This window comes from Gadus morhua, chromosome 17 (genome assembly GCF_902167405.1).
Source record: "Gadus morhua chromosome 17, gadMor3.0, whole genome shotgun sequence".
In the NCBI taxonomy this organism is placed as follows: Eukaryota; Metazoa; Chordata; class Actinopteri; order Gadiformes; family Gadidae; genus Gadus; species Gadus morhua.
The window spans coordinates 15,532,100-15,556,344 of NC_044064.1; the positions used below are offsets into that span (position 1 = coordinate 15,532,100).

General features: G+C 45.5%; 2 protein-coding genes across 4 annotated transcripts in view; both read right to left on the reverse strand.

Annotated features, from left to right (window-relative positions):
- The window catches only part of LOC115529800 (GTPase IMAP family member 9-like), a 54,364-nt gene that overhangs the window by 14,401 nt on the left and 15,718 nt on the right, over positions 1-24,245 (reverse strand). The window lies entirely within an intron of this gene.
- Positions 1,972-23,997, reverse strand: acap1 (ArfGAP with coiled-coil, ankyrin repeat and PH domains 1). The gene is made up of 23 exons (XM_030338838.1): positions 23,378-23,997; positions 20,318-20,375; positions 19,163-19,282; positions 18,622-18,675; positions 18,336-18,394; positions 17,125-17,308; positions 16,177-16,221; positions 15,873-15,968; positions 14,861-14,935; positions 14,071-14,183; positions 13,636-13,687; positions 13,403-13,500; positions 12,942-13,053; positions 12,494-12,699; positions 12,062-12,131; positions 11,381-11,475; positions 9,431-9,627; positions 9,052-9,105; positions 8,207-8,418; positions 7,842-7,951; positions 6,496-6,606; positions 6,308-6,369; positions 1,972-2,533 (listed from the first exon to the last, which is right to left on the reverse strand). The coding sequence occupies exons 1-23, from the start codon at positions 23,428-23,430 to the stop codon at positions 2,436-2,438; spliced, it is 2,334 nt and encodes a 777-aa protein (XP_030194698.1). The 5' UTR covers positions 23,431-23,997; the 3' UTR covers positions 1,972-2,435.

Below are 24,245 nucleotides of genomic sequence, written 5' to 3' on the forward strand. Positions count from 1 at the left end.
ACAGAGTTGCCCAGTTGGTGACGTATTGTTAACTAGAGTGCATGAACATGGTGGAGCATGAAAGTTTCACTCAACATAAAAGAATCAAGCATCATATGACATAGTTCACAATTGAATGACGTTGTAACCGTCTGTTGGCATCGACTTTGCTCAGTTTTAAACGTTCTGTAATGGTAAACCAGCTCTAGATAAGGGCATGTGTAGTCTCCTATACAGTGGCAAAACAATGTGCTTCTCATGAATGAAAGCAAAAAGATGGTAGGTGATAGGCTACAAGGAAATAAAGGCGTGCAAAAATGAAACTGATCTTCCTAATGCCGCGTTTCCACTGCAGGGTGCGGTACGGTACGGTTCGGTTCGCCTCAGTCCGGTAGGGAGGGGCGGTATAGCCCAGCTCAGTTCCGAGGTTGCGTTTCCACCGCCGACAGTACCCTTTATGGTAGGCCGGATGTCGATCGCCGTGGCAGCTACGTAAACATCGTGACGTCATAGCAGCGCGACACAGAGTAGCCTGCTCAATAAAAACAATGGAAAAGTATTTGTGCAACTATTTGTGCAACTATTTGTGCCTTTTCGGAATTAAGTTATGGCGGAAATTTCTTAACTATGAATAGGAAGGCTTTGCCTTCTCTGTGTGTGTCACTATACATACTATGGTTTATTACAATGCTTTTGTGTTTACACAATTACAACAGAGGTAAGACAAGACCATGAATATGGCCATGACTTCCAATGCAGGACATGTTATACATAATAATATACACATGAGCGAGTCAGCCTGTTGCACCAGCTGTGCATCACATAGCTTTCTAACACAGTGATAACTGTTATAGAAGGCTACATGCCCTAATAAGTGATGTGACATTTTAATATCAATCAAGCCTACTACGATGTGCTACAATTTAAAGTTACAACATTCAACACACAAACATTGCTGTTATTGTGATTGTTTTGACCCCGGATAACGGCTTAATTAGCCTACGGTGTAATTCTCAATGCAACTCATCTACAGCTCATCTCAAGGTAGCGGCTATTTCATTACAATGAAATGGGATGTCAATTACTTTAGTCTATGCCTCTTCTGATGACATGTTTCGAGCTAACAGTTATAAATGGTTTCTTCTCCACATAATGGACACACCATATAAGGTTTAATGAGTTTGCCTACTTTGTAGATGGGTTAAGGACTACAAATATCGCCACTTTGCCATTTCCGCTAAAGCAATGACAGACCAAAGTTTTACCGAACATATAGGCGTGGCTTATTTAAAAGTCTGCCCACTTCCAATATAAACTTTTCTTACATGTGTTCGAGAGATGCTTGATGAACCACCTCCAGAACATAAGCTTGTTTACCTTGTCTCTGTTGTAAAAAAAACACTTGTTGAATATTTACCACTCCGAGTCATACCTAGCCCGAGACGACCATACCACAAAGGATCAAACTCGTTTTTCACCAAATTACATACGTTACATCGTCGGTGAACATGTTGGCTGCTGAGTCGTCTCAGATCAATAGTTGTGAAGACAACAACACCCATGGACCCACGCTGCTACAAGACGTTATCAAACCAAGACTTTTATTTATTTTCCTCATCTTCTTTTGATAAAGACATGAGCGTCCCCAAATACATATTTTAACTTTAACTTTAACTAAAATAAAAGAAAGGCATTGCTGTTTTCTCTTCAACATATTGACTCAACAGTCTCAACCATACATTTCAGCTCCACCTTTGTTGTCTGTATTAGTTAACCAAAGTTGAAAAAGCTCGCACTATTACCTGGCTTGAAGATATAGATTTTTTGTTGCGCTTAACAACGTCACCTCCCAAAAAGCGTCCCATATGCGGGGCGCTACTCTGGCCACGAGAGGCCGCTCGTGTGCAGTTAGGCAGTCATCTGGCGGCGTAATCAAATCCAACCGCTGACATGAACCATGAACCACCGGAAGCAAGCAACCTCGAAACGGACTAAAAGGATCATGCATTGCATTTTATTTGTAGGCGACAGTAAAAAAAAAAAAAAGACGGCATAAAATAAATCAATACCAAAAACACATTGTTAGAAGGAGTTGTTTTGGCTGGTGTATCCAGGCCGTAGCTATGGCAAGTCATTCCAGACCTGTCATACATATCAAATGCTGCTTTTCCCTCAGAAGCCATTTCCCTGGAAGCCCACCATCCTTTTTCCTTTTTGGTGTGAACTGGTCAAACATTAGTCCTCTTGTTTGACCAGTAAACACAAAAGAGTCCACTGTGCTGGGACCTCTCTTCATTCTCCCATGGAGTCAACACAGCAGCTGACCTATGACTCAACGTGTGTGTGTGTGTGTGTGTGTGTGTGTGTGTGTGTGTGTGTGTGTGTGTGTGTGTGTGTGTGTGTGTGTGTGTGTGTGTGTGTGTGTGTGTGTGTGTGTGTGTGTGTGTGTGTTCGCTCTAGGACTTTGGATCGGCGCTGCGTCGCTTCAGCTTCTCTGGGTTGTTCGACGCCATGTGCGAGAAGTCCCGGAAGATGTCTTGGTACGTCGCGTCCCCTGTGGACCACAGGAGAGGGAGAGGAGAGGATGAGGAGGGGGGGGTGGGAGTGAGCGCTCATATCTCAACATTAAAGGTGACATATTATACCATCAGGTGTGAGTGTGATTAGCCGCTACAATCCGTTTTGGAAAATCTGCCTCTTCTGACATAACAAGTGGGCGTGTCCACCTGGATGTGAGCTGGAAAGATCAGACCAGCCTACCCAGTGCCCTGTAGCAAGCGTTGCTCATCTATCCGCCATGCTTCTAGGTCAGGGATGGGCAACAGTTTTAGTCCAAGGGCCACAGTTACTTTGGCAAGGTCAACGGAGGGCCACACCTTAGACGATTGCAATTAAACATGGTGACACGATTAAATGGTACAAATTGATTCAATGCAAATTATGTATCAGGCTACTTTACAGTTGCCTCGACTTTGCCAGTCTATTTCAAGGCCTGACATTTATTTTTTGATAGGCCTCTGATCTTGGCTACTCTAAGGTTACAATAACTGGATTTGCTTTCAAGGATTCATTTAGGCTGCTACACGACCCTGCATATTGTTCAACTGTCATTCATACCAGCTGTAGCTCTTCAATATAGATAACTATTAACAAAACTGCAAATGTATGTCTGCAGGATACATTAACATACAGACTTTAGGCAATATTTTTGAGGCTATAGGGAGACCTTCATCACTGAATGAAAATTACATGCCTATCCAGCTGATTTAATTTGTGATTATTCTTTTTTTGTCATTTTTTTAACTTCATCACACTTATGTTAGCTTGAGAGATGAGCAACATGGAAGTCAACTTCTCTTTTTTGCCCATAATTGCCCATAATATAATGTCATACAAAATTGTGTGAGATACATTTTGTTTCAATTAAGTAGGCCTATCATAATGTTAGAAATATTTCCAGAAATGCTCTTTTTGTTCATTTTAAATATTCTGCGCTTAATTTTGATTGGGTAAAGCTATGTAAGCGGCCGCAGTGTGCGTTCATAAGTTGGGTCCACAATCGCTGGAATTGAAAGCAATTCTGTTATGCGTGGTCGCCTGCATTTGATAGAAGCTTCCCCTGGTGACCGCCATGTTTCTCTTCTGCCAATTAATTCTCAACTACACTCTTTACTTGTTGTGGAAGTACCAGATATGTCAGAGAAACCGACGCGGTCGTTTAGTCGTTTTTCATAATATCATCCGGAGGCGGACATAGCTTTTGGCCGTGTTCTATAAAATACTCTCATTTAGAACCGCCGGCCCCCGGAGCTGAGCTCCTGCCGGACTTCAGCTCCGGCACCGTAGTCCGGCAGGGTCCTCACAGGGTCTCCTCCATGTCGCAGATCAGTCTCGACTTCAGGGAGTCAAACCCAGCGACATCGGTTGGATTGATTTTAATAGCAGGATCACGGGTCGGATAATGGCAGTGTGTCTTTCCTCCAAATTGCGAGCGCATCGCGGGGGCCGGATTGAAGCACTATGCGGGCCGGATTTGGCCCGCATAGTATGATCCCCATGTCTGATCTGGTGGAAACGACCACCTATGTTGTCAGAAGAGTCAGACTTTCGAAACGGCTTATCACACTCACACCTGGTGGTATATTTTGTCACCCTTAAGAAAACACCCCGAGGTCAAGCCTGGGTCGCACCATGGTCACAGTGCTGCCTCTTAAGTGGCCGAATCCAATTGTATTGAACAGCAACCGCCTCGTCGCGGAATGTGAATCGGAATCACAAGCGGTGCGAGCGCGTCCATATGGGATCCTGATGGGGAGGCTACGCATTCCTGATCTCGGTGCCACGGGAACGCCATGTGCAAAACGCAAGAGTTGGGACGAATGGATCGGACCGGGGCCAAGAAAACATCTGCACTGCGTGGGCGACGGGATGGGAAAGGAACGCTCGTGAATACGCACAAACTCAACCAAAAGAACCGAGGTGAGACGGATGAGAGACGTCGTCCATGTGATGCTCATGGTTCTGATGACACCGATTTTTGCTCGTTTTGTTCGTCCATTAATAACAAAACATGAACTCCCTTCTCCCGCAACTAAAAGCACAGCTGTTCCCAGAAGGGCCACAGTTTCACGTGTCCCTTTCTGGGAATACAACCGCCTTGGTGCCATCTTGGTTCAGCTAGCGTTCAGAACCAAGATGGCACCAAGATGGCCATTTAGGAGACGAGCCCGTATTGCTGACTTGACTAAAGGTCTGCAGTACTTTAGCGGCAAAGCAAAAAGGAAATAAACAATCGACACAACCAAACAAAGACGCACACAAATGTAACGCATGCACACAACGTTGACATGCACATGCAACATTACCTCTTTGGGTACAGCAGGGGGCGCAATGCACAAGCGCTTGAGACCAGTCGGACATCTCAGCGGACAGTGGGACAAAGGCACAACGGGTGCAAGGGCAAGGACAAACACACACACACACACACACACACACACACACACACACACACACACACACACACACACACACACACACACACACACACACACACACACACACACACACTTAAAAAGCACAGCAACATGGTCCACTGACCAGCAGTAGGGAACATGTGTTCTTCTGAGACCAGACAAAAGCGAACACATTGTCGTTGTTTACCCAACGACAGAAATACTTTGTCCGAGTCAGGCTCCTTCTTCAGCTCTGCACTGCTGTTTATGCATCACACATGCGTACATGCACACACACGCACAAAAAACAAACAAAAACAATTAATACAGGGCCACAATGGAAGAATGGATGTATAGCAAGGCAAGGAGAAGTTCATATGATACAACTCTGTTCAATACCAAACTAAAACGGAAGCCCTTCGCTTTGTTAAAAAACTTCAAAACAACAAAACAACAGAAACAAAGAGGCAGTGCTCAGCATGGTAAACAAATACAAACTGATTGATTGGTAATAGGTCCAATGGATCAACTACTAACAACCCAATCTGCTATTCACAGAATAGCGTTTTAAAGACAAATACGACTGCTTTTGTCATCCCAGTCATGGACACCATCATGGTCATCATCATCATCATCACGAAGGACTGACTGAGACCTTGTGCTAAAGATCACCAGGCATTAAGAAGAGGAATAAAATGTAAAAGCACCTTTAAAAAGCCATTCAAAACCCACTGAACAAAAATAAACTCTACTCTTATCTGAAAATTCTATTCTGTTTGATCTTTCTGTGCAAACATTAAATATTGCGCCTTGTATATTATACAATGTACCCTTTATCTCTCTCCCTCCCTCTCTTTCATGGCTTCTACAAAACTTTGTTTGAGTGCTCATAGCTCAGGAGAAAGGCCTGCCGATTCCCTTGCAAATGTTGCATGGAAAAAGTAACATAAAAAACACCCCAAACAGAACATAATCGTACATTCATTCAATCTGGATCTGGATGCAACCTAACATCTTCCAAGCTAAAGACCAGCTCTGTAGTAGCTCTCGCTCACGTTCACAGCACTTTCAGTTTGTAACGCGACACACTTGCGCAAACGACACTCATCTCTCACTCACGACAGACAACTGTACAACAACAACATTGCACCCTTTCCCTTCTGAGAACTTTAAAGTGTGGCGGCCGTCGCGAAGGCCGTTTGGGAGACCGTGCGCGGGATTCAAAAACAGTCCTATAGTGGCCCCCCATCAGTCGGCGCCCCCCAGAGCCCACCCGCTGATATGGTTCTTCAGGGCCTGCAGGTTCCGCCTGGTTGTCCCCGCCACGTGTCCCGCCCCCCCCCCAGAGCCCCCCCAGCCCTGCTCCCTGGAGTGACCTGATTGGCCGAACCCTCCCTCCGTCTCCCGCATCTCCTTGTTCATCTTGGCGATGCGCAGCCTGCGGGGGGGGGGGGGAGAGGTACAGGACTCGGTTACAGCCTCACATATCAATGCTGTTACTCTGCGTCATTTGTCCTTTCAATGGGTCCCCACGGTTTATAAAAGGGGTTCCCTCAGGACTCACAGGGTGACGATGTCGGCGTTGGCGTTCTCCACGGCGATGCCGATGGGGTCCTTCTGGTACTTGTCCTTGGCATTGTAGTCGGCGCCCCTCTTCAGGAACAGACACACCAGCCTGCCGGGGCGACATGCAGGGGTCAAAGGTCAAAGGTCGCTCTTTGGGTTTGTGTGGGTGTACAAAAAAGAAAATGACCATAAAAGATCTTGAATTGAGGTTGGAAATATGAATGCTAACCGTCCACCACCCACCTGAAAGAAATATCTACGTTGACAAGGCAATCTCGAAGATCGCCGAAGAGGTTCATGTAAATCACTGTCAGCTGAGTCAGTATCTATTAGCCAAATTGCACTTGCATTGGCAGCATTATGAATGTAATGAACTTGGTGTTGGGGGTGAAATTCCTGCCATGCATGCAAATCACAAGGATCTAGTGACGTGTTTTCCATCAGTTAGCAGTGGCTGTTCCGCCCTCACTTGTGTGTGTGTGTAGCAATGGACTGTTTTCTTCCCATAGGTGTCACAAAAAAGAACGAAACAGAGATCTTTGAGATTGCCACATTTATTTTCTGTCTGAGAAAATAAATGTTTACAAAGCTCTGTTCTTCATTATCTTCTTCATTTTTTGAGAAGTTGATTTTTAGCCTTGAAAAGAGACCAATTATCCTAGCTAGATGATTAGGGTGTGGTTCCACTTTGTGTTTTCAGCTTTGATTATTAAGTGTGTTGTCGTTGTTTACAAAACAGTTTGTCGATTTAGCCTATGGCATCTAAATCTACTGTCTGGGCTGTCTTCAATCCTGTGGGAAGAACGTAAATGGCTTTTCCCTGCAGTTTCTAAACTTACAATAAACATATATGCTCCCAAGAACTACTGAGCAATGAAACCCTAAATAATTACCGTAACATTAAACATTGTCATATATATATAATTAAAATTAAAAAATAAATCAAATCCATTGTGTATTCTACTGCAATACTTAGTAATCTTATCTCAAACGGCGGTTCTAGCCTGAAGGTAAATTCTTGCTGACTTACGGGGGGTTTAAATGTGGGCTCACCATGAGCTTGGAAAGCCAGTCTGTCGAGTGCTTACACGTGTTTGTCTTCATGGGTATCAATATATGAAAGTGTATTTGCTTTAATGTGTATTTCTATCCGTAGAATACGTCTGGTACCGTCACATCAGCTACACATGCATGTCTCTGTAAAAAGTACTGTATATCACAATAGGAAAAGCTATCTCTCTTTGTGTGTGTGTGTGTGTGTGTGTGTGTGTGTGTGTGTGTGTGTGTGTGTGTGTGTGTGTGTGTGTGTGTGTGTGTGTGTGTGTGTGTGTGTGTGTGTGTTACCCGGTGTGGCCCAGCACGGTGGCGTGGTGCAGGGGTCCTCTGCCGTGGGCGTCGGCCTGGTTGACACTCGCTCCGTTCTGCAGCAGGAACTCACACGCCGCCAGGGAGTTCTGGGGAGACGGGGCCGGTGAGCACGGGGCCAGTGGAGGTTTATACATACACACCTCACACTCACACACTCTCGTATCACACACACACACACACACACACTCACACTCACTCTCATTCATATTAACACACACCAACTCATATTCACTCATTCATATCAACAAACACACACTCGTATTCCCGCCCACATACTCTTGTTCACTCACACTCATCAACTAACCCCCCTACACACACACACACACACACACCCCCCTCACCGCGGTCACGGCCTGCAGCAGGGGACTGCGGGAGTCTTTGGCGGCGTTCAGCCAGTTGACGTCGGCGCCGTGGGCCAGGGCGTCCGCCATCACCAGGAAGTTGGGCCGGCCCGCCGAGCGGTACAGCAGAGCCCCGGGGTGCAGGGTGCTAAGGTCCTCCTCCTCCTCCTCCTCCTCCTCCTCATCCTGCTGCTGCTGCTGGCCTTCCTCAGCTGATGGAGGAGGAGGAGGAGGAGGAGGAGGAGGAGGAGGAGGAGGAGGAGGAGGATGGAGGAAGGAGGAGGAGAACAAGGAGGAAGGAGGAGGCGGTGGAGGAAGAAGAGCAGGAGCAAGAGAAGGAGGAAGGGATGGTGGTGGAGAACAAGGAGGAAGAGAAGGTGGTGCAGCAGAAGGAGGAGCAGGAGCAAGAGGAGGAGGAGGAGGAAGGAGGAGGTGGTGGAGGTAGAAGAGGAAGAGGAGGTTGTAGTAGTGCAGATCATCTGTTGCACCTCATTGTTTATATATTTGATGAAATACCCGTTGTTTTTTTTATGATCACTTTAATACCACTTTTGTGCGTTTGTGTAGTTCTTAGATTAACCTCCCGATGCCATACAAAGTTAAATGTTAATGTGTCTCGATTGCATTTGTCACATAACACGGCACACCCTTGATAACAAACCACTGTGACTGAGGGGATCCACAGATAAGACTGCAGAGAGAGGAAGCTCGCTTGGCCCCGTATGTTCATGCAAAGACACACACACGTTTAGAGTGTGTGTGTGTGTGTGTGTGTGTGTGTGTGTGTGTGTGTGTGTGTGTGTGTGTGTGTGTGTGTGTGTGTGTGTGTGTGTGTGTTGTCTCACCTTTGTGAAAGCCTGTATTATTCTTTTTGGGGGCAAGGTCATTGTTGCTTGGCCCTAAGAAGTAGGAATGAAGCACACACACAGGAAGAGAGAGAGAGGAAGAGAGAAAGAGAGGGAGAAAGGAAGGAGAGCGGGAGGGAGAGGAAAGGGGGAGGGGGGGGAGAGGGAGACAGAGAGTCACATGGGAGGCCTTCGGCAACTTCAAAACGTGGTAACTGGTTTTACCTGCTGACTTCAAAACACACACCCACCCACCCACCCACCCACACACACAAACACACACACACACCCACACACACACCCACCCACACCCACACACACACACACCTCCCCCTCTAGCCTGCTGGGTTATTAAAGCGGTGGGGGGGGGGGTCCTAACCTGAGAGCCGTGGCAGTGTGGCGCGCCCGGGCTTGGGTTTGAGCGGGGGCCTCAGGGAGCGGTCGTGGGTGCAGGCCCGGGTGCGGCGGCCGCTAGCGCGCCGCAGCAGGGGGAGGCCGCCGCCCCCCGCCTCCGGGAGCTTCTGGATGAACTTCTTCTCCACGTACTTGGAGCGGATCCACGTCTCCTTGTCCCCCCTGGATGACGCACGCACACGCACACGCACACTTCAATGAGAACCAAACCAGGGGGCCGTCAACCCAGAAGGTTATCTTCAAATCCGATATTCTCCGCAAAACAGTTTGTGAACTGTCCACTCTGCATCTGCAACAGGTACTGGTCTGTGCTTGACGTTGAAGTACCTTTTAGTATACTCTTGGACGTCACCACGCAGGTTCTCCTTCGGCCAGGTGTGTGGACCCTCTCTAGTCCGCGTACAAGGGTTGTTGGGGTTTGGATTCGCCTTATTGGCCGCTTTAATAACTCTTTCCTTTTCTAACGTAATGTCGGTTAGTATTTATGGGTTGTTTTATGTGACACGTGTCCAAGATGTAGAGCCCAATCGAGACCGATGCGTGAAACTAGCCCGGTGACGTGTACTTCATCAACATACTGAACCTATGGCAACGCATTATGCTAATTCTGCGTTTCCTTTGGTCTGAATGGACAGACCACCAGAGTTGAAGAGTTCAACCCACCGCCGCTCGCGAAAATCTATGTTAGTTTGTACCTTTGAGCAACTTGTCAGACTATAGAGGTTGGACTTTGGTTTCCCTCCCCTGGAGTGAAACTCTCAACATTTCTCGGACCATTAGTCCGATAACCAGCCTCTGACCATTATATTTGATACCGTTAAAAATAAGTACTACCACATGGGTTCGAAGCGTATAAAGAAAATAATGATTGTGATGAATGTTAGTGAAAGTGTAAAGGGTTTTGACAGCGAAAAATTGAATGGAGTCCCCGAGAACGTATTAGTGGAAAACGACTACTAAGCACCTCCAAATAAGCAGCGTTCAGTGGATCTGGGTCTGAAGGAGCGAGGAGACGCACGGCAGGCCTCAGGTCTCTCTCTGACACGGCGAGACGGAGAGAGGCTACAGCGTGCTGCAGCGGAAACCGGTGCACCTGCACCGCAACTTCACCAAAGTGTGCTCTCTCGTTTTTTTCAGTTTCCACGGCAACATTCAACTCATTACTGCCAACCCGCCACTTCCTGTTTGACTGACAGACGGCCGAGAGAGGGAGGGAGGGGGCGTGCGACAGAGGCAGACGGCAAGAAGGTCTTCGTTAAGTCTCTCCTCAAGATGTACGTATTATTCTATCCCTTGGAGACGTCTGCATTCCAAATAAATCAAAAAAAAAAAAAAAAAAAGGCTGAATAATGTCATTAAGAGTTGACGACGCAGTAGTGTCCAGGGTAGCGTCTTTCTTCTTTGAGAGTACGTTTTTTGCTGACTGAGGAGGAGGATAAATAAGTACAGGGATGATCGAAGTTCCCTTTGTGTGAAACAACAACGTCCTTGCTTTCACGTATGCCTTTATCCCAGAGGTGTTACAGCAGGGGTGAACACACGTGTATCTCAACATGTTAATCATGGGTACTGCTAATCCAATAACCATAATTAATGAATGGGCTACACCTGATGTTGCCCCATATCAGGAGTCCAGAATGCACTTTAAGGATGCTATCTGCTTGCCGGCCGGAGCGGGAATTCAACCGGCCAGGCAATTGTTTGAACATTTGTTCCAATCAATGGATTCACCATTGATTGGCTGGAGGCAGGACCCCCCCCCCCCCCCCCCTTACGATGACACCTTTGTGATAAAAGCTACACAATATATACGAATCGCACCAAATGACCCACACAGACTCACTTCATTTGAGTGGCATTTGTACAAAAAGTGTTGACGAAGGATGCTGATGAGGTATGCAAATGAGGTGCGCACCTGGGGCTGGTGGGGTGGGGCTTCTTGATGGTGATCTCCTGGATGCGCGCCTCGTAGATGCGGTTGATGGCGTCGTTCCCCAGCTCACACATCAGCTGGACGGACAGACAGACACATGTGGACATTACATATACGCCGTTTACATTTCCGACGTGATCCGGTGGGTCCGGCTATGAACCGAAAAAGCGGACTTACGGTAATATACTCAATATACTCAATATCAGTCATTACAAAATAACATGAACCAGTTTCTAAATGAAATCCAACGGATGGAGTGCCGAGTTGCCATAGGAATCAGAACAAGAAGGTTATCATCTTAAATCTCAAAACAAGTGCGGCAAGACGTTCAGTTCAATTCGACAACAAGAGCTAGAAACATAACTGCTAACATGAACTACGGCCTCGAATGAAAACCACCAATGCCACTGGAAGAACTCCACCCAGCACCACCTCACCATGTACACCCCCCTCCTGTGGAGTCCAGCCAGAGACCCTCTTCAAGAGGTGTTGTCATAGGACTAACCCAGGGGTCACTCATAACACAGATTATTAATACTGACTACTACTTCTATGTGCAAGGGCCCATAGTCCATGGTCACCGTCTGTCCTCTAGTCTAGTTTAGTCTGGTGTCGGTGGTGTCTGTGATAGTGTGGCTATAAAGAGCGGCGTTTTGAACTCACCTTGATGAGTTCAGGCTCCCAGGAGTCCAGAGTGAGGGAGCGCACCTTAGAGAAGTGAACGCCCAGGCTCCTGTTGGGACGACGGAGATAGATTACACCTCAGCTATGGACATTCGTTATTTTGTTGTTTTGGCGTGCAAGAGGTGGGTGTGTTAGTGTTTAGGGGTGATCGTTTTCTTTGTTCAAAAGTCCTCTTTAGTGTTCCGTTACGTGTGCGTGTGCCTGTGTCTGCAATGCAATGTTTGTATCTGTGTGCGTGTGGATAGCAATGTGCGATCAAGAGTGTGTGTGCCCGCGTAACTGTGTCTTCCACAATGTAGGTCAGTGTGTGTGTGTGTGTGCGTGCATACATATATGCGTTTTTGCGTGGCCGTGTGCCTTTGTATGCGCGTGTGTGTGTACGCGCGTGTGTGTGTGTGTGTGTGTGTGTACCGGTGGATGCCGGAGCAGACGATGCAAAGGGTGATGCCCAGGTTGATGGAGGCCCAGTCGGGGCCCGCCTCCCCGCAGTCACAGCACTGCTTGTTCCCCGCGATGGCCTGCACCTCGTCTAGGGCGTCCCGCCGCGCGGGGCCCTCCCCCGGCTCCCCGGGCAGCCCCCCACCGACCCCCGATGAGGTGGAGTTGCAGCGCTCCCTCTTGGAATACACAAACACACACATAGATAAACACAAAGACACGCATATAAACACTCAGACACGCATGTGTATAAAACACAAAAGCACTGACAAATGAATGTAAGCAAATGAGAGGGGTGTGTGTGTGTGTGTGTGTGTGTGTGTGTGTGTGTGTGTGTGTGTGTGTGTGTGTGTGTGTGTGTGTGTGTGTGTGTGTGTGTGTGTGTGTGTGTGTGTGTGTGTGTGTGTGTGTGTGCGCTCACAGGGCTGTGTGGGTCCTCTCGGCGCTCCTGGAAGGCCGAGGCGATGCTGTTCTGCACGGCCCTCATCCAAGCCTGCTGCTGTCTCTCTGTATCAGCCTGCATCAGACAGCTCCTGCACACACACACACACACACACACACACACAAAAGCAGTTAATACAATACAGATGTATTTTCACTTCCACATATGCATGCATGCACAAAAGGTTATCCAAGACACACACACACACACACACACACACACACACACACACACACACACACACACACACACACACACACACACACACACACACACACACACACACACACACACACACACACACACTAGAATCCCAAGACCGGTTTGACAAGCCATTAGCCAATACACGATGACAACATGACTTAACCTCAAAGGTTCCCTGGATGTCAAAACAACTATGATGGATAGGAATGGACCCTGCCCTACACACACACACTCACTTGGAGGGGGAGACCACTTCAAAGCAGAAGCGTCTCTCGTCACTGCTGGGCTTCACCGTGCACAGACGCAGGTCCTCCACCACCACCGTGGGCTGGTCCTGGAGCAGGAGGGAGAGGCACACACACACACACACATACACCCACACAAAATTAACCACGCACACCCAAGGCTGCTGAGCAGTGTACAGCAGAATGTGGAATCCAACAGCCATGAGCAGCTTTTGAACACTTACCTTGAATTTCTTCTGATACACCAGTTGATTTTTCTGAATTGAAAACCAGCGTCTAGATTTAGGTTTAAAAAGTAAACCAATGCCGAAATCAAGACCCATTTTCATTTTCAACCATTAAATAATTCCCTGAACACAAACAATGGTTATGATGATACCATGAAAAACGAAACATTAAAGAGCAATCAAACCTTCAAATGTAATTGTATGGACAGCACCCTTAAGTTAATTATAGGTCTGTAGGCATGCTAGTGCCCATACTTATGGAATGAGATACAACTGTATTTTTAAGGAGCACGCGAGTCTTTGGACTGAGAGAAAGTCATTTAAAAAGAGAAAGTAAAAAATCCAACCAAAAATAATTGTTTTGGAGAAAAATAACTTGTAGCACTGCACACATAAAGAGAAAGAAACCGCTCAGGAGGCCAGTGTCCGCACCTGCTCCAGGTCTTGAAGGCGTTGCTGGCCCTCTTGTAGAGATAGCCCTCCATCACGATGCCGTTGGCCGCCTCCGCGTTAAAGTCCATGATGGAGTCGTCGTAGGACATGTCCTGTGGCCACAAGACACGTCATGAATAAATATACACAGAAACAAGCACGACTGCCCCACAGGAGGGCCAACTATGGCCGGACGGACCCATGTGAGGATTCCGTTACAAAAACGACACGTGCTTTTATTGCTTAAAAATAAATATGAATTAAAAACGTTTCCCCTCTAGTTCGAGCCGTCTTGAATCATCAGGACGGTCCCTAACACTCAACGATTGTTATTTTCCATTTAATTTTAAACTAATTAAATGATACTACAGAATATTTGGTTCCGTTTCTGCCAAGGCCGTTCCACTAGGGGCCGTTTAAGTCTACTCACTGCACCTTTAAATATAGCTGTGATCTTTTCTGATCGTCGCAACCATGATTTTTACTCATATTTGGCTATTTATATCCTAATGTACACATAGATATATGATTTTCTATTGCCTATGAGAGGGCTTTGGACTGGTGCGGGGTGCCACTCAACGTGTCCAATAGGCTGTGGATAAACTAAAAGGTAAATCATTGAATGCCTTTTAGACTGCGATAGCACTGTGTAAACACCCTCCACATTGTTCCGGGGAGATAATGAAACCAATGTGCAGATTTTCAAAACATGCGTCCTAAGAAGCACGTGGGTTGCTCTTGTTCTAGATCGCTTATCTGGAGAGGGTTCACAGAGCACGTCTCTCGTTACCTTCTTCTTAATGGCCGCGTGTCTCTGCTCCATGTCTCTCTTCTCCCGGGCAGAGTTTAACACTGACTGGGTGTGCTGCGGGCCAAGAAGCATGGGGATTAATACATTCAAAGAAAGTATCTTAGAAAGGAATAGAGAAAGGAAATGGAGAGGCCTAAACCTGGTTATTTAAAATGACAGATCAACTCATTGTCATGTGATGAATTTAAATATACATGTCTAGAGAATATCTTCCTGTGGGTCTTTGTTTTTTAGAGTGCTTTTGTCTGGCGACTAATTTCTGTTCCTGTCTATCTGCTTTGGAAAACAGAATATTCGCATAATCACAATGCCAAAGAGCAGGGGGCTGGAGAGACACAGAACGAGAGAGAGACAGACGAGAATGGGAGTTTAAATTGATAGGTTATCAATCCCTGATAAGCTATCCCCAGGAAACAGAAATGAGTCTCTCTCTCTTATTTCCTGTTCAAGAACAGAGAGCTGCATTTGTTTCCTGTGTTTTGAAACAGAATTTTGCATCATTACAAACCTTACAAAACAAAACCTGACCAATCACGTCCCATGCTACGTGATATTTCAATCTAATTTGTCATATCTAACTGAATCTCCCGCTCACTTTCGCTTTGCACACACACACACAAACACACACACAAACACACACACACACGCACACATACAATTTCCTGTTTCCTGAGAGGCCCCACTTGCTTCCTGTCAAACTTGTCACCCAAAAAGCTCTGTATGGACGGTGGCGTCCTATTTAACAAACCCCCCTACATTATATTCTAGTTCTAGTTGCAATACAAATATAAGGCGAGATTTGCACAATGTCCTCACATGAACATGTTTGCCTCTAATTATCCGAGTTGTATCGCTTCCACTTGCATTTCCCTGATGCTTTCTTCCACTCACATTTCAAAACATCCAGTGTGCGCCAAATAGATGGTAACTAAATATATATCTATGTCTATATATAATGTCATTGCAAGACTTTTAGACGTTGGCCACTCACCTCTTCCCCGAGCGAGCGTTTAAAGTCCTCAAGTTCTGATAGAGACTTGTGGCCATATTGGAAAAACTGCGCCTGAGCCTCGATCAATGACAACATCTGACAGCGGAAAAAATAATTAAATAAAAATGCGCATTATCTCATTACTCTCTTTTCATTGTATTCATTTCAATATAACCATAAATGTAGGGCAAAATATATTAGACAAATGAGTTATTTCAGTATTGAAGCTCAAGGATCGCTATCACCCAAGAGAAAGAGGGAAGAAGTTCAGATATCTCGGACTGGGCTTTAAAATGATCCCCACCACCAAGAGGATGTCAGTCTTCTTCTTGGCCTCGATGACGTTGATCTGAAACACAAAGGAGACACGGGGCTGTTAAAGGAGATAGCTACTGCAACCTTGAGCGACAAATTGTGAGCCATAGCGACTGAGATCAGTCACAGACGGTAACGTCCATAATCACAACATTGAACCAGCATGAGGCAGGCTGCCTTTGCGAGGGCGAGGATTAGGTTATCCTGATTTATATTATTTGTTCTTTTTCCCATTTGTATCCAATGTGTCTTACAATTGAGGACGAGTACCATCAAAGCAATGAATCTGAATTAGCAGAACTACACAGAGTGTTGCACAACAGAGGACAGCTGGACAGAATGCAGCGTATGTGTAAAGATATAGTCTAAAGAATACATAACAGGGGAATAATATTGCGGAAGCACTGCATGAAAAAACATGGTTGCGTATGATTAGCATTAGGGCTGAACAATAAATCGAATTCAAAACAACATCCCGATGTAGTACAACACGATTTGCAAATCTTAAATGATGCAAAGAAAAAAAGTTTTTAAAAACATTGGGGGGGGATTTAGACTTCATTATTTAGACTAGTTAGTGACTTGAGATCAGTAAGATTCAGTAAGTAAAGATGTTATAATATCAATTCATTCATCAATTCATCTCAACACATAGGCCTGGCCTAAAGGAAAGAGCAGTTTATATGTTGAGCGCTTCAAATGTTGTGTTCGTCATGCTATAGAATGATTTATTGCTTGATGGTGAATAATACAGAACATAAGGAACCTTAAAAAGAAAAATTGCGTACTATATCACAATCGCAATATTGGTAGAAATAATCGCAATTCGTATATTTCCCCAAATCGTTCAGCCCTAATTAGCATGGAGCCAATCAAAATGGCCCGTCGCGGGACTAAGCGCAATCGCTTTCCAGGTCACCACCCTCCTCCTCCTCACCTCCAGCACGTAGTCCAGGGCCTCCGAGCGGAAGGTCTTGCGTGCGCTGAGCAGCGAGTTGCTGGCCTCGTCCACCTCGTGGGGCTTCCCGCGCGCCACCTGGGCGTTCTTCAACAGCGCCCCCTCCAGGCTCTCGCTGCTGCGCTCAAACTCCTTGCGCACCTCCTTGAACTTGCGCACGTCCCTTGAAGGGGACAAGCAGGGTGGAGATGGGAGAAGAAAACGCTGCATTCTTAACGATTTCTTTGCGCGCACGTCCCGTTAAGGGTCAGCGGGTGGAGAGGGTAGGAGAAAACGTTGCACTCGGAGTGCTTGACGGATAAGAAGATGCGTAAAGCGGTTTACAAAACCCCAATGGAAACACAATTAAATGAAATCACACTGAGAACAGTCAATAGTAACCAAAGAATGAACCACTTACCTAGAAGGATCAATAAAAACAAAATTCAATAAAAACAATCAAAACATTGTTTGGATTTAATTGAAGGTGTAATGGTAGGGGAGAACAAAGCCGTATCTCATGTATTTAATTAAGGCATGCTCAGCCACACATCATTGACTTGATGAGCTTTTTCACAAAGCTGATTTGATTTGATCTACCTTGATAATGAATGAAACGACTGGGGAGGGGCTGACGGACGTATAAAGCAACCGGTTAGGGTTGTTGTGACTCACACATGACATTCTGCCTTCCTTTAAAGATACCGAAGCAAAAGGGGCAAGGTGTGGCAGGAAATACCAGGGCTGCCCGCCGCACGGTAAGAAAGGCTTGACGCGACGGGAAGGTGGCCTTAAAAATAGCCACAACACTGGTTGACGTGGACGAGGGAGTGGAGAACCCAACTGTTCTGTGGGAAACACTCTGCTCGTGTTGAGTGGGAGGAAGCACACTACAGGGAGGCTGCCAAGAAGCTCAGGCCGTCTCCCTGACGCAAATCTGAGAGCTACAATCAACACAGTTCATGACCGCTTGATGATATCATCAAATATCTTCTCGCTGTCAGTGAGACTATGGGGGAAGGGATAATAGATAATGGCGGGTTAATCATAGCACAAGGTGTGTGTGTTAACCGGAGGAGAGCTGTGAAAGACGTAACAGAAATCCTACAGTGAAATGTGACGTCTGGGAGACGTCAAATTAAAAAGGCATGCGAAGGCTCCAGATGTACGTTTCGAGGCTAAACAGACCGCATTGCGGGGGACACACTCACTCTTTCACGAAGCTCTGCAGCTTCATCCTGACCGTCTCCTGGGTTGCACTAATCACTTCCTGGAAGGGAGCAGAGGGGGGTCATTTTAGCAACGCGTGCTGCCACCATGATCAGCAGACATACAGAGGAAGCTGAGGGTGGAAGTTAGTAGTCAGGAGATTCAGTCAAACGGTAGAATGAGAGAAATATGGAGCACAGTATGTGCGTTTTGCACGCTACATGCTAACCAAGGCTAATCAGCTCGGAAGCTGGAATGAGAAGAAGTCAGAGGCAAGGCCAGACTTACCCCCTTGGCCTCCACGATGTCTAGGAGCTTTTTGGAGAATTTGTCGATGCATTCCTGTCATTGAGAGATACTGGTGAGCCAAAGCGGTAAATGTTTATCAGAGCCGTTTATGTTTTATATTTATTGATGTAAACTATCAGGGATCTGCAGAGGTCTGCACTCTCATATAGAGGTCTGTACAGGTCCTTTTAAAACAAGACAGAACGGGAATGGACATAATGGTTAGAGTAGCACACGACTTACAGTGAATATAACTTATTAATAGGTTCATAAGGAGTGGGTAAGGGGTTATGCTCAAGGACGCCTGCAGAGGGGTGCGGCCATTGGGAATCGAACCCAGAACCTCGGGGCCGGGGCCTTGAACATCTTCACTACACTAGACTGTCCTGGACATTTGGTGATTTGTTGCAGACTAATTGTTCAGAGTGTGAATTTTGTTATGAACTATGAATGTTATGCATTATATACGCACACACACACACACACACACACTAACACACACACGCACAGGGTCACTATGGTAACCAGGCCCTGCACTCACCTTCATCAGGTTGTCGGAGGAGTAGTGGCGTCCCAGCTCCTGGAGGCCGTTGACGAAGCTCTTGCTGGTGTGGCAGTAGACCTTGCCGGCCTCCAGCATGTTGTGGCATTGCTTGATCAACTGCACCACAACAACAACACAAGCATCGCATCATGACCAGTGTCAAACACAACACATGCACTTAACAGTATGTCACGCATGGTTAAAGTCAAGTCACTTAACTGTGTGTGTGTGTGCGTGTGTGTGTGTGTGTGTGTGTGTGTGTGTGTGTGTGTGTGTGTGTGTGTGTGTGTGTGTGTGTGTGTGTGTGTGTGTGTGTGTGTGTGTGTGTGTGTGTGTGTGTGTGTGTGTGTGTGTGTGTTGGAAGAAGGGGGACAGTGGGGATGGGGGGGTAAAGGGGTTCCTTCTCCATCGTACGGGGTAAAGTCTGGGTCTGTAGCTCTAGGACTGGGGGGTTGCAGTGTTATGTCCGTTTCAGTTAGGTAGGGGAACCCAAGAGACAACATGCTGATGTTGACATAGAAGTCTACAGTTGGCATGGAAACTTGAGGATCAACAAAGATTTACAAAGATTAACCTAAGACTTTTAGATTGGCTAAGTCTTTGGTTCTTTGGTACTTGGTCAATCTTCAACTGGATAGTGAAAGGAGGATTAAAAGGTATATTTACATCTAGGAAGCAATGTATAAAAAATAATTGATGATTGCGTTTGATTACACAAGAATAAATAACGTTGCACTTGATTACACAATATTTGACTTGAATGTTGATTGAGAAGATGTGTTTAACGTACAAACTCTTCTTCTGATAAGATAACTGAAACGTTTCTTGTGTTATCAGTGTGTTGCAAAATGTTCACAGGAATTGCAATGATACCAAAGTTAAGTGCACCGTAGTATGATTTTGGAACACAGAATGTTAGGGATGTATGTCTGAATATATCCATATCCGTTACTTACACACCATTCAGGAGAATCTCAGACAAACCGTTTTCCAACAATAGAAAGAGGAAGAGGAAGCTGAAGTTAGTTCTGTTTGGTGACCAGGTTAGGGAAAAGCTCCAGCCACCAACTCTCACTTCACCTGCTGGCTCACTGGAACAACACCTGTGCTCCAGCGCGTGAATGCTTGTGTGTGTGTGTGTGTGATTTTCACCTTATCTAGTCGTGTCTCCAGTTCACTCACATCCCCCTGAACGACTTCAATCTCAGATCTGGAATCAGCAAATAACACGCAAACATAAGAATTTATAATAATGGTCATAGGCCCATAATAGGTTTCCTATAAAATACTTCTAGTACATGAAAGTGTTGATATGTCAACTGCCTTAATTAATCCCAGATAATGCTACTTTGTCCCATCTCATGTCCTCTGCAGCTCTCCAATGTGGTTTCAACAAGTCAAAAAATAGTTCTCATACACACCAAGATAGATGTACGTGTATACAGACAGAAAGACAGATAGGTGGACAGGTAGAAGACAAGCAATCCAGAGGATAAAAAAAACAAGGGAAAGAGGAAAAGATAAACACAGTGAGGGAGAGAGAAACAAGACATGGGCCGACAACAGACAACTGTTTATGTGACTGTGTGTTGGGGTTGTTGCTAGTGACGGGAGGAGTGTGTGTGTGTGTGTGTGTGTGTGTGTGTGTGTGTGTGTGTGTGTGTGTGTGTGTGTGTGTGTGTGTGTGTGTGTGTGTGTGTGTGTGTGTGTGTGTGTGTGTGTGTGTGTGGGTCACATGATGCCTGGTCCCATTCAGGCGGGAGCCTCCGTAACCCTCCCTGACAGGACTGCTAACACAAGACAAAGAGGGGACACGCACACGCACACGGCAAAAAAGAAAGCAGAGGACTCAGGATGACAGGAGTTTAGGGAGGCCTTCAATAGAAAGACAACTTCCTTCTCACTTGCCTCTGAATCATCTTGTTAAGAGTGTGCAGTGGTTAGTGCTGGGCGATATTGCAAAAATTAGTATCACGATTATTTTTTCGATATCGATATTAATCACGATATATAATTTGATACTGCTGAAGCCTTAAGAAACCAGAGTGTTCATTAGTTTAACCATACACTTTTGTTTATTACCATATTTGTGATAAGGGAACATTTAATCACATTTAAATCTAAACAATTAACTTCACAAACATGTTTTATCTGCCCCCAACAGAACAATATAAAGGTAGCTTGCCTTGTAACCTATGGAAGATAATGTAAATAAAAAATAAAGCTCTGACTTTCACATTAAACACCTTTGGCAGGGCTTCAGAAAACATCTTAAATCTTGTAGAGGCACAACCAATGCATAAAAAGTGGATGAACAAAGGCCCTGGCACATGAACTGAACTTTAATATATAAAATATGAACTACGTAGTGATTACGTAAGTGCAAAATGTAAACATTGTAAAACCAGATATTATGCTACAGAAAATAAGTTGTTTAAAACTAAAAGGTCTGTGAGTGACTATCACATCAAACTCCTTTGGCAGGGAGGCAACAATCTCAAATGCTTGTAGAGGTTTATTTCTGTTGTGTGATTGGCTGTTAGGTAAATCCATATCTGAACTTTTTTTAATAACGAGCATTTATGTCTAATGCTTATCGTCGTGAGTTTTATCGTGATTAATAATCGTAATGAAATGATTGCCCAGCCCTAGTTGTGGTTGTATGTTTTCTCTGTATCACTTCCACACAGAGACACACACACAGAGACACACACACACACAGCCCATCACACAGCGCTTCCTGTTTCTCTTGTTGAATACGTCAGTGTCTCACCTCAATTCCTGTATAGCCCCCTACCGCCACACACACACACACACACACACACAACCCCCGCTGTTCCACTTAGCCTAATCACCGTTACCTAGCAACAGGAGGGGGCAGTTTCACAGCGGCCTGTTAGTGTATTATAAGTTATATGCAGTTTGTGTGTGTACTGCGAACAGCATGCCTGTTGTTATCCTTTCGGACCTATTGAACTTTTGTGTTACATTGGATGCTACTAAGGCATGCGGTATTTAAGATTGATAACCTCAGTCTTGCTTTTTAATCCCCACATTCCACTCTCTGTCTCTCTTCCTCTCAGTCTGTCTACATTGGCTAAAACCAGACGTCACCGCCACTGCACTCACTCTGGAACAACTCAAAACTTTCCATCGCTGACGAAACCTTGCAAAGCCACACGGATTGACAGAGACAGAGAGAGAGCGAGAGAGAGAGAGAGAGAGAGAGATTTGAGACAGAAAAGTAGCATGCAATCTAAGTGTGTAATCCAAGTAATACAGCCCTTTACCCATGCAACAAAACATCTTGTGGTGACACACCCAGCTCTGCCAAACCTCTTTTCAAACCAACATGGAGAAACCTCCCTTTGGATCCAAGTACTTTTCATCAACAGACATTCGTATACATATAGTCTATTCTGCACAACATTTTTCAGAAGCCATAGGCCTACAACATGGTTTGATTTATATGCATGACACGCATTTCCTGTCCCACTACAGGTCTGCGAAATGCTTTTACGCATACCAACTAGTAACAGGTCAGTAATATAGAATACATTTTCCAAAAAATAACCACATCTTAAGAAACTTTGGAAGAACATTGTGAGTAAATTTTGCCTTTATAGGCCAAGTGAGACCTAGAAATACAATATTGCCCACATTCATGGCCTGTGAGTATTCGCCCTGAAAGAAAGTCCATTCATTTTTGCTGCCCTAAAGTTGCCTTTGCTACAACTATTTGCTACGGAAGTAGCCGTGGAAAAATGTTTCCACGGCTACTTGACCGGTGAGGGCCTATGTATGGAGAGTGAGTCATTGTACTTTCTTTGCATTGTGCACTTGTGATTGCCCTCGTTGAGGTCAAGCTCTTTATTAATATGTTGGACATTAAGTCCATGAGTCGTCCATTAAAATCTCCAGGTCACACTTCAGTTTGCCAAGCAAGATACTATGTGACCTGTGACCTTACAGAGGTGATCAGCAGTGGAACCCTCCCAGAAGAGGGTGGAATGGGACTAATTCACCACAATAACACTAACTCAATTCAACACTAACTCAATCAACCACTATTCAATAACAATATTTCCTTGCATTTTACTGTTTTCCAGCTTTTTGTATTGTTATTATTATTTGGCTATATATGTAGGCTAGCCAATGTATTGGTCATTTTATATTTTAAAATGAAAGCGTGATCCCTGTGATGTGTCTTACCTGAAGCGAGGTGAGTCTTTGAGGCACTCTTCAAAGTCTAGTGTGACTGTCATTCTTCCAAGTGGCGGATGTCACAAAGACATTCAATGTTGTCGTTCTGGGTCCTGGAGGGAGATCCGCCCGGGCAGTGATCAGCGGCCACAGATGACTCGTCGGTAGTTAAGTAATCCGCCACACACCAGAGTAAAGTGAAATAACTTGCATATTGCCCTCTTCACTTCATATTTTTCGCAAGTAGCACACAGTGTATTCTTGGATCTCCCCGCACCCTTATTTTCAAATAAATGAGGCTAGGAGTATGCGGACGCACACAACATGTGTGGTTAAGTTAGCCCAAACGGAAAATGACATTGGCCTGTCGTGTCTGGATGCGGCAGGTCTTCACTTATTGAAGCGCAAAATATAGTTCGCCCTCCGGGTCGTACATCGTCGTGCGTCCCCCTCACGGTTAAAGAACAACAAAAAAATAAGTTTCAGGAAAAATATGAAACAGTCTTCTTCATTGATGGTTGTTCTGCATTGAATGTTAACAAATCCGCATCTCGACTGAGACCCCCCGGGGTGCTTTAGTATCCGTCTTGACAAGCCGCGCGCCGTAACGTCTCCTCTCGCTCTCTCCGTTTCTGTAGTCTCTCGTTCAACCCGTCCATCCTCCAGCTCATTTCCGGGTTACATGCCCGTGACTCAAAGCCATGTTGTGGAATGGAATAGGAACTATTTTAGACTATGTATACATTTTAAGATTTTTCATCTTACAGACAGCTAGGTTCGGTTTATTCATGTAGCTAAATTGAATTACAAAATATATTGTGGCGACTCCTTCGGGGTCGTACAGGGGATTCTGGGTAGCGAGGTTGCATGTTGACCA

Bases quoted from the DNA above. Each gene is read 5' to 3' on its own strand.
- acap1 (XM_030338838.1), bottom strand. From the start codon at position 23,430: ATGACAGTCACACTAGACTTTGAAGAGTGCCTCAAAGACTCACCTCGC. The intron at 19,283-20,317 runs GTGAAAATCACA...GTTGTGGTGCAG, and splicing joins TGGAGACACGACTAGATAAG to TTGATCAAGCAATGCCACAA. The intron at 18,676-19,162 runs GTGAGTGCAGGG...TCTCAATGACAG, and splicing joins CCTCCGACAACCTGATGAAG to GAATGCATCGACAAATTCTC.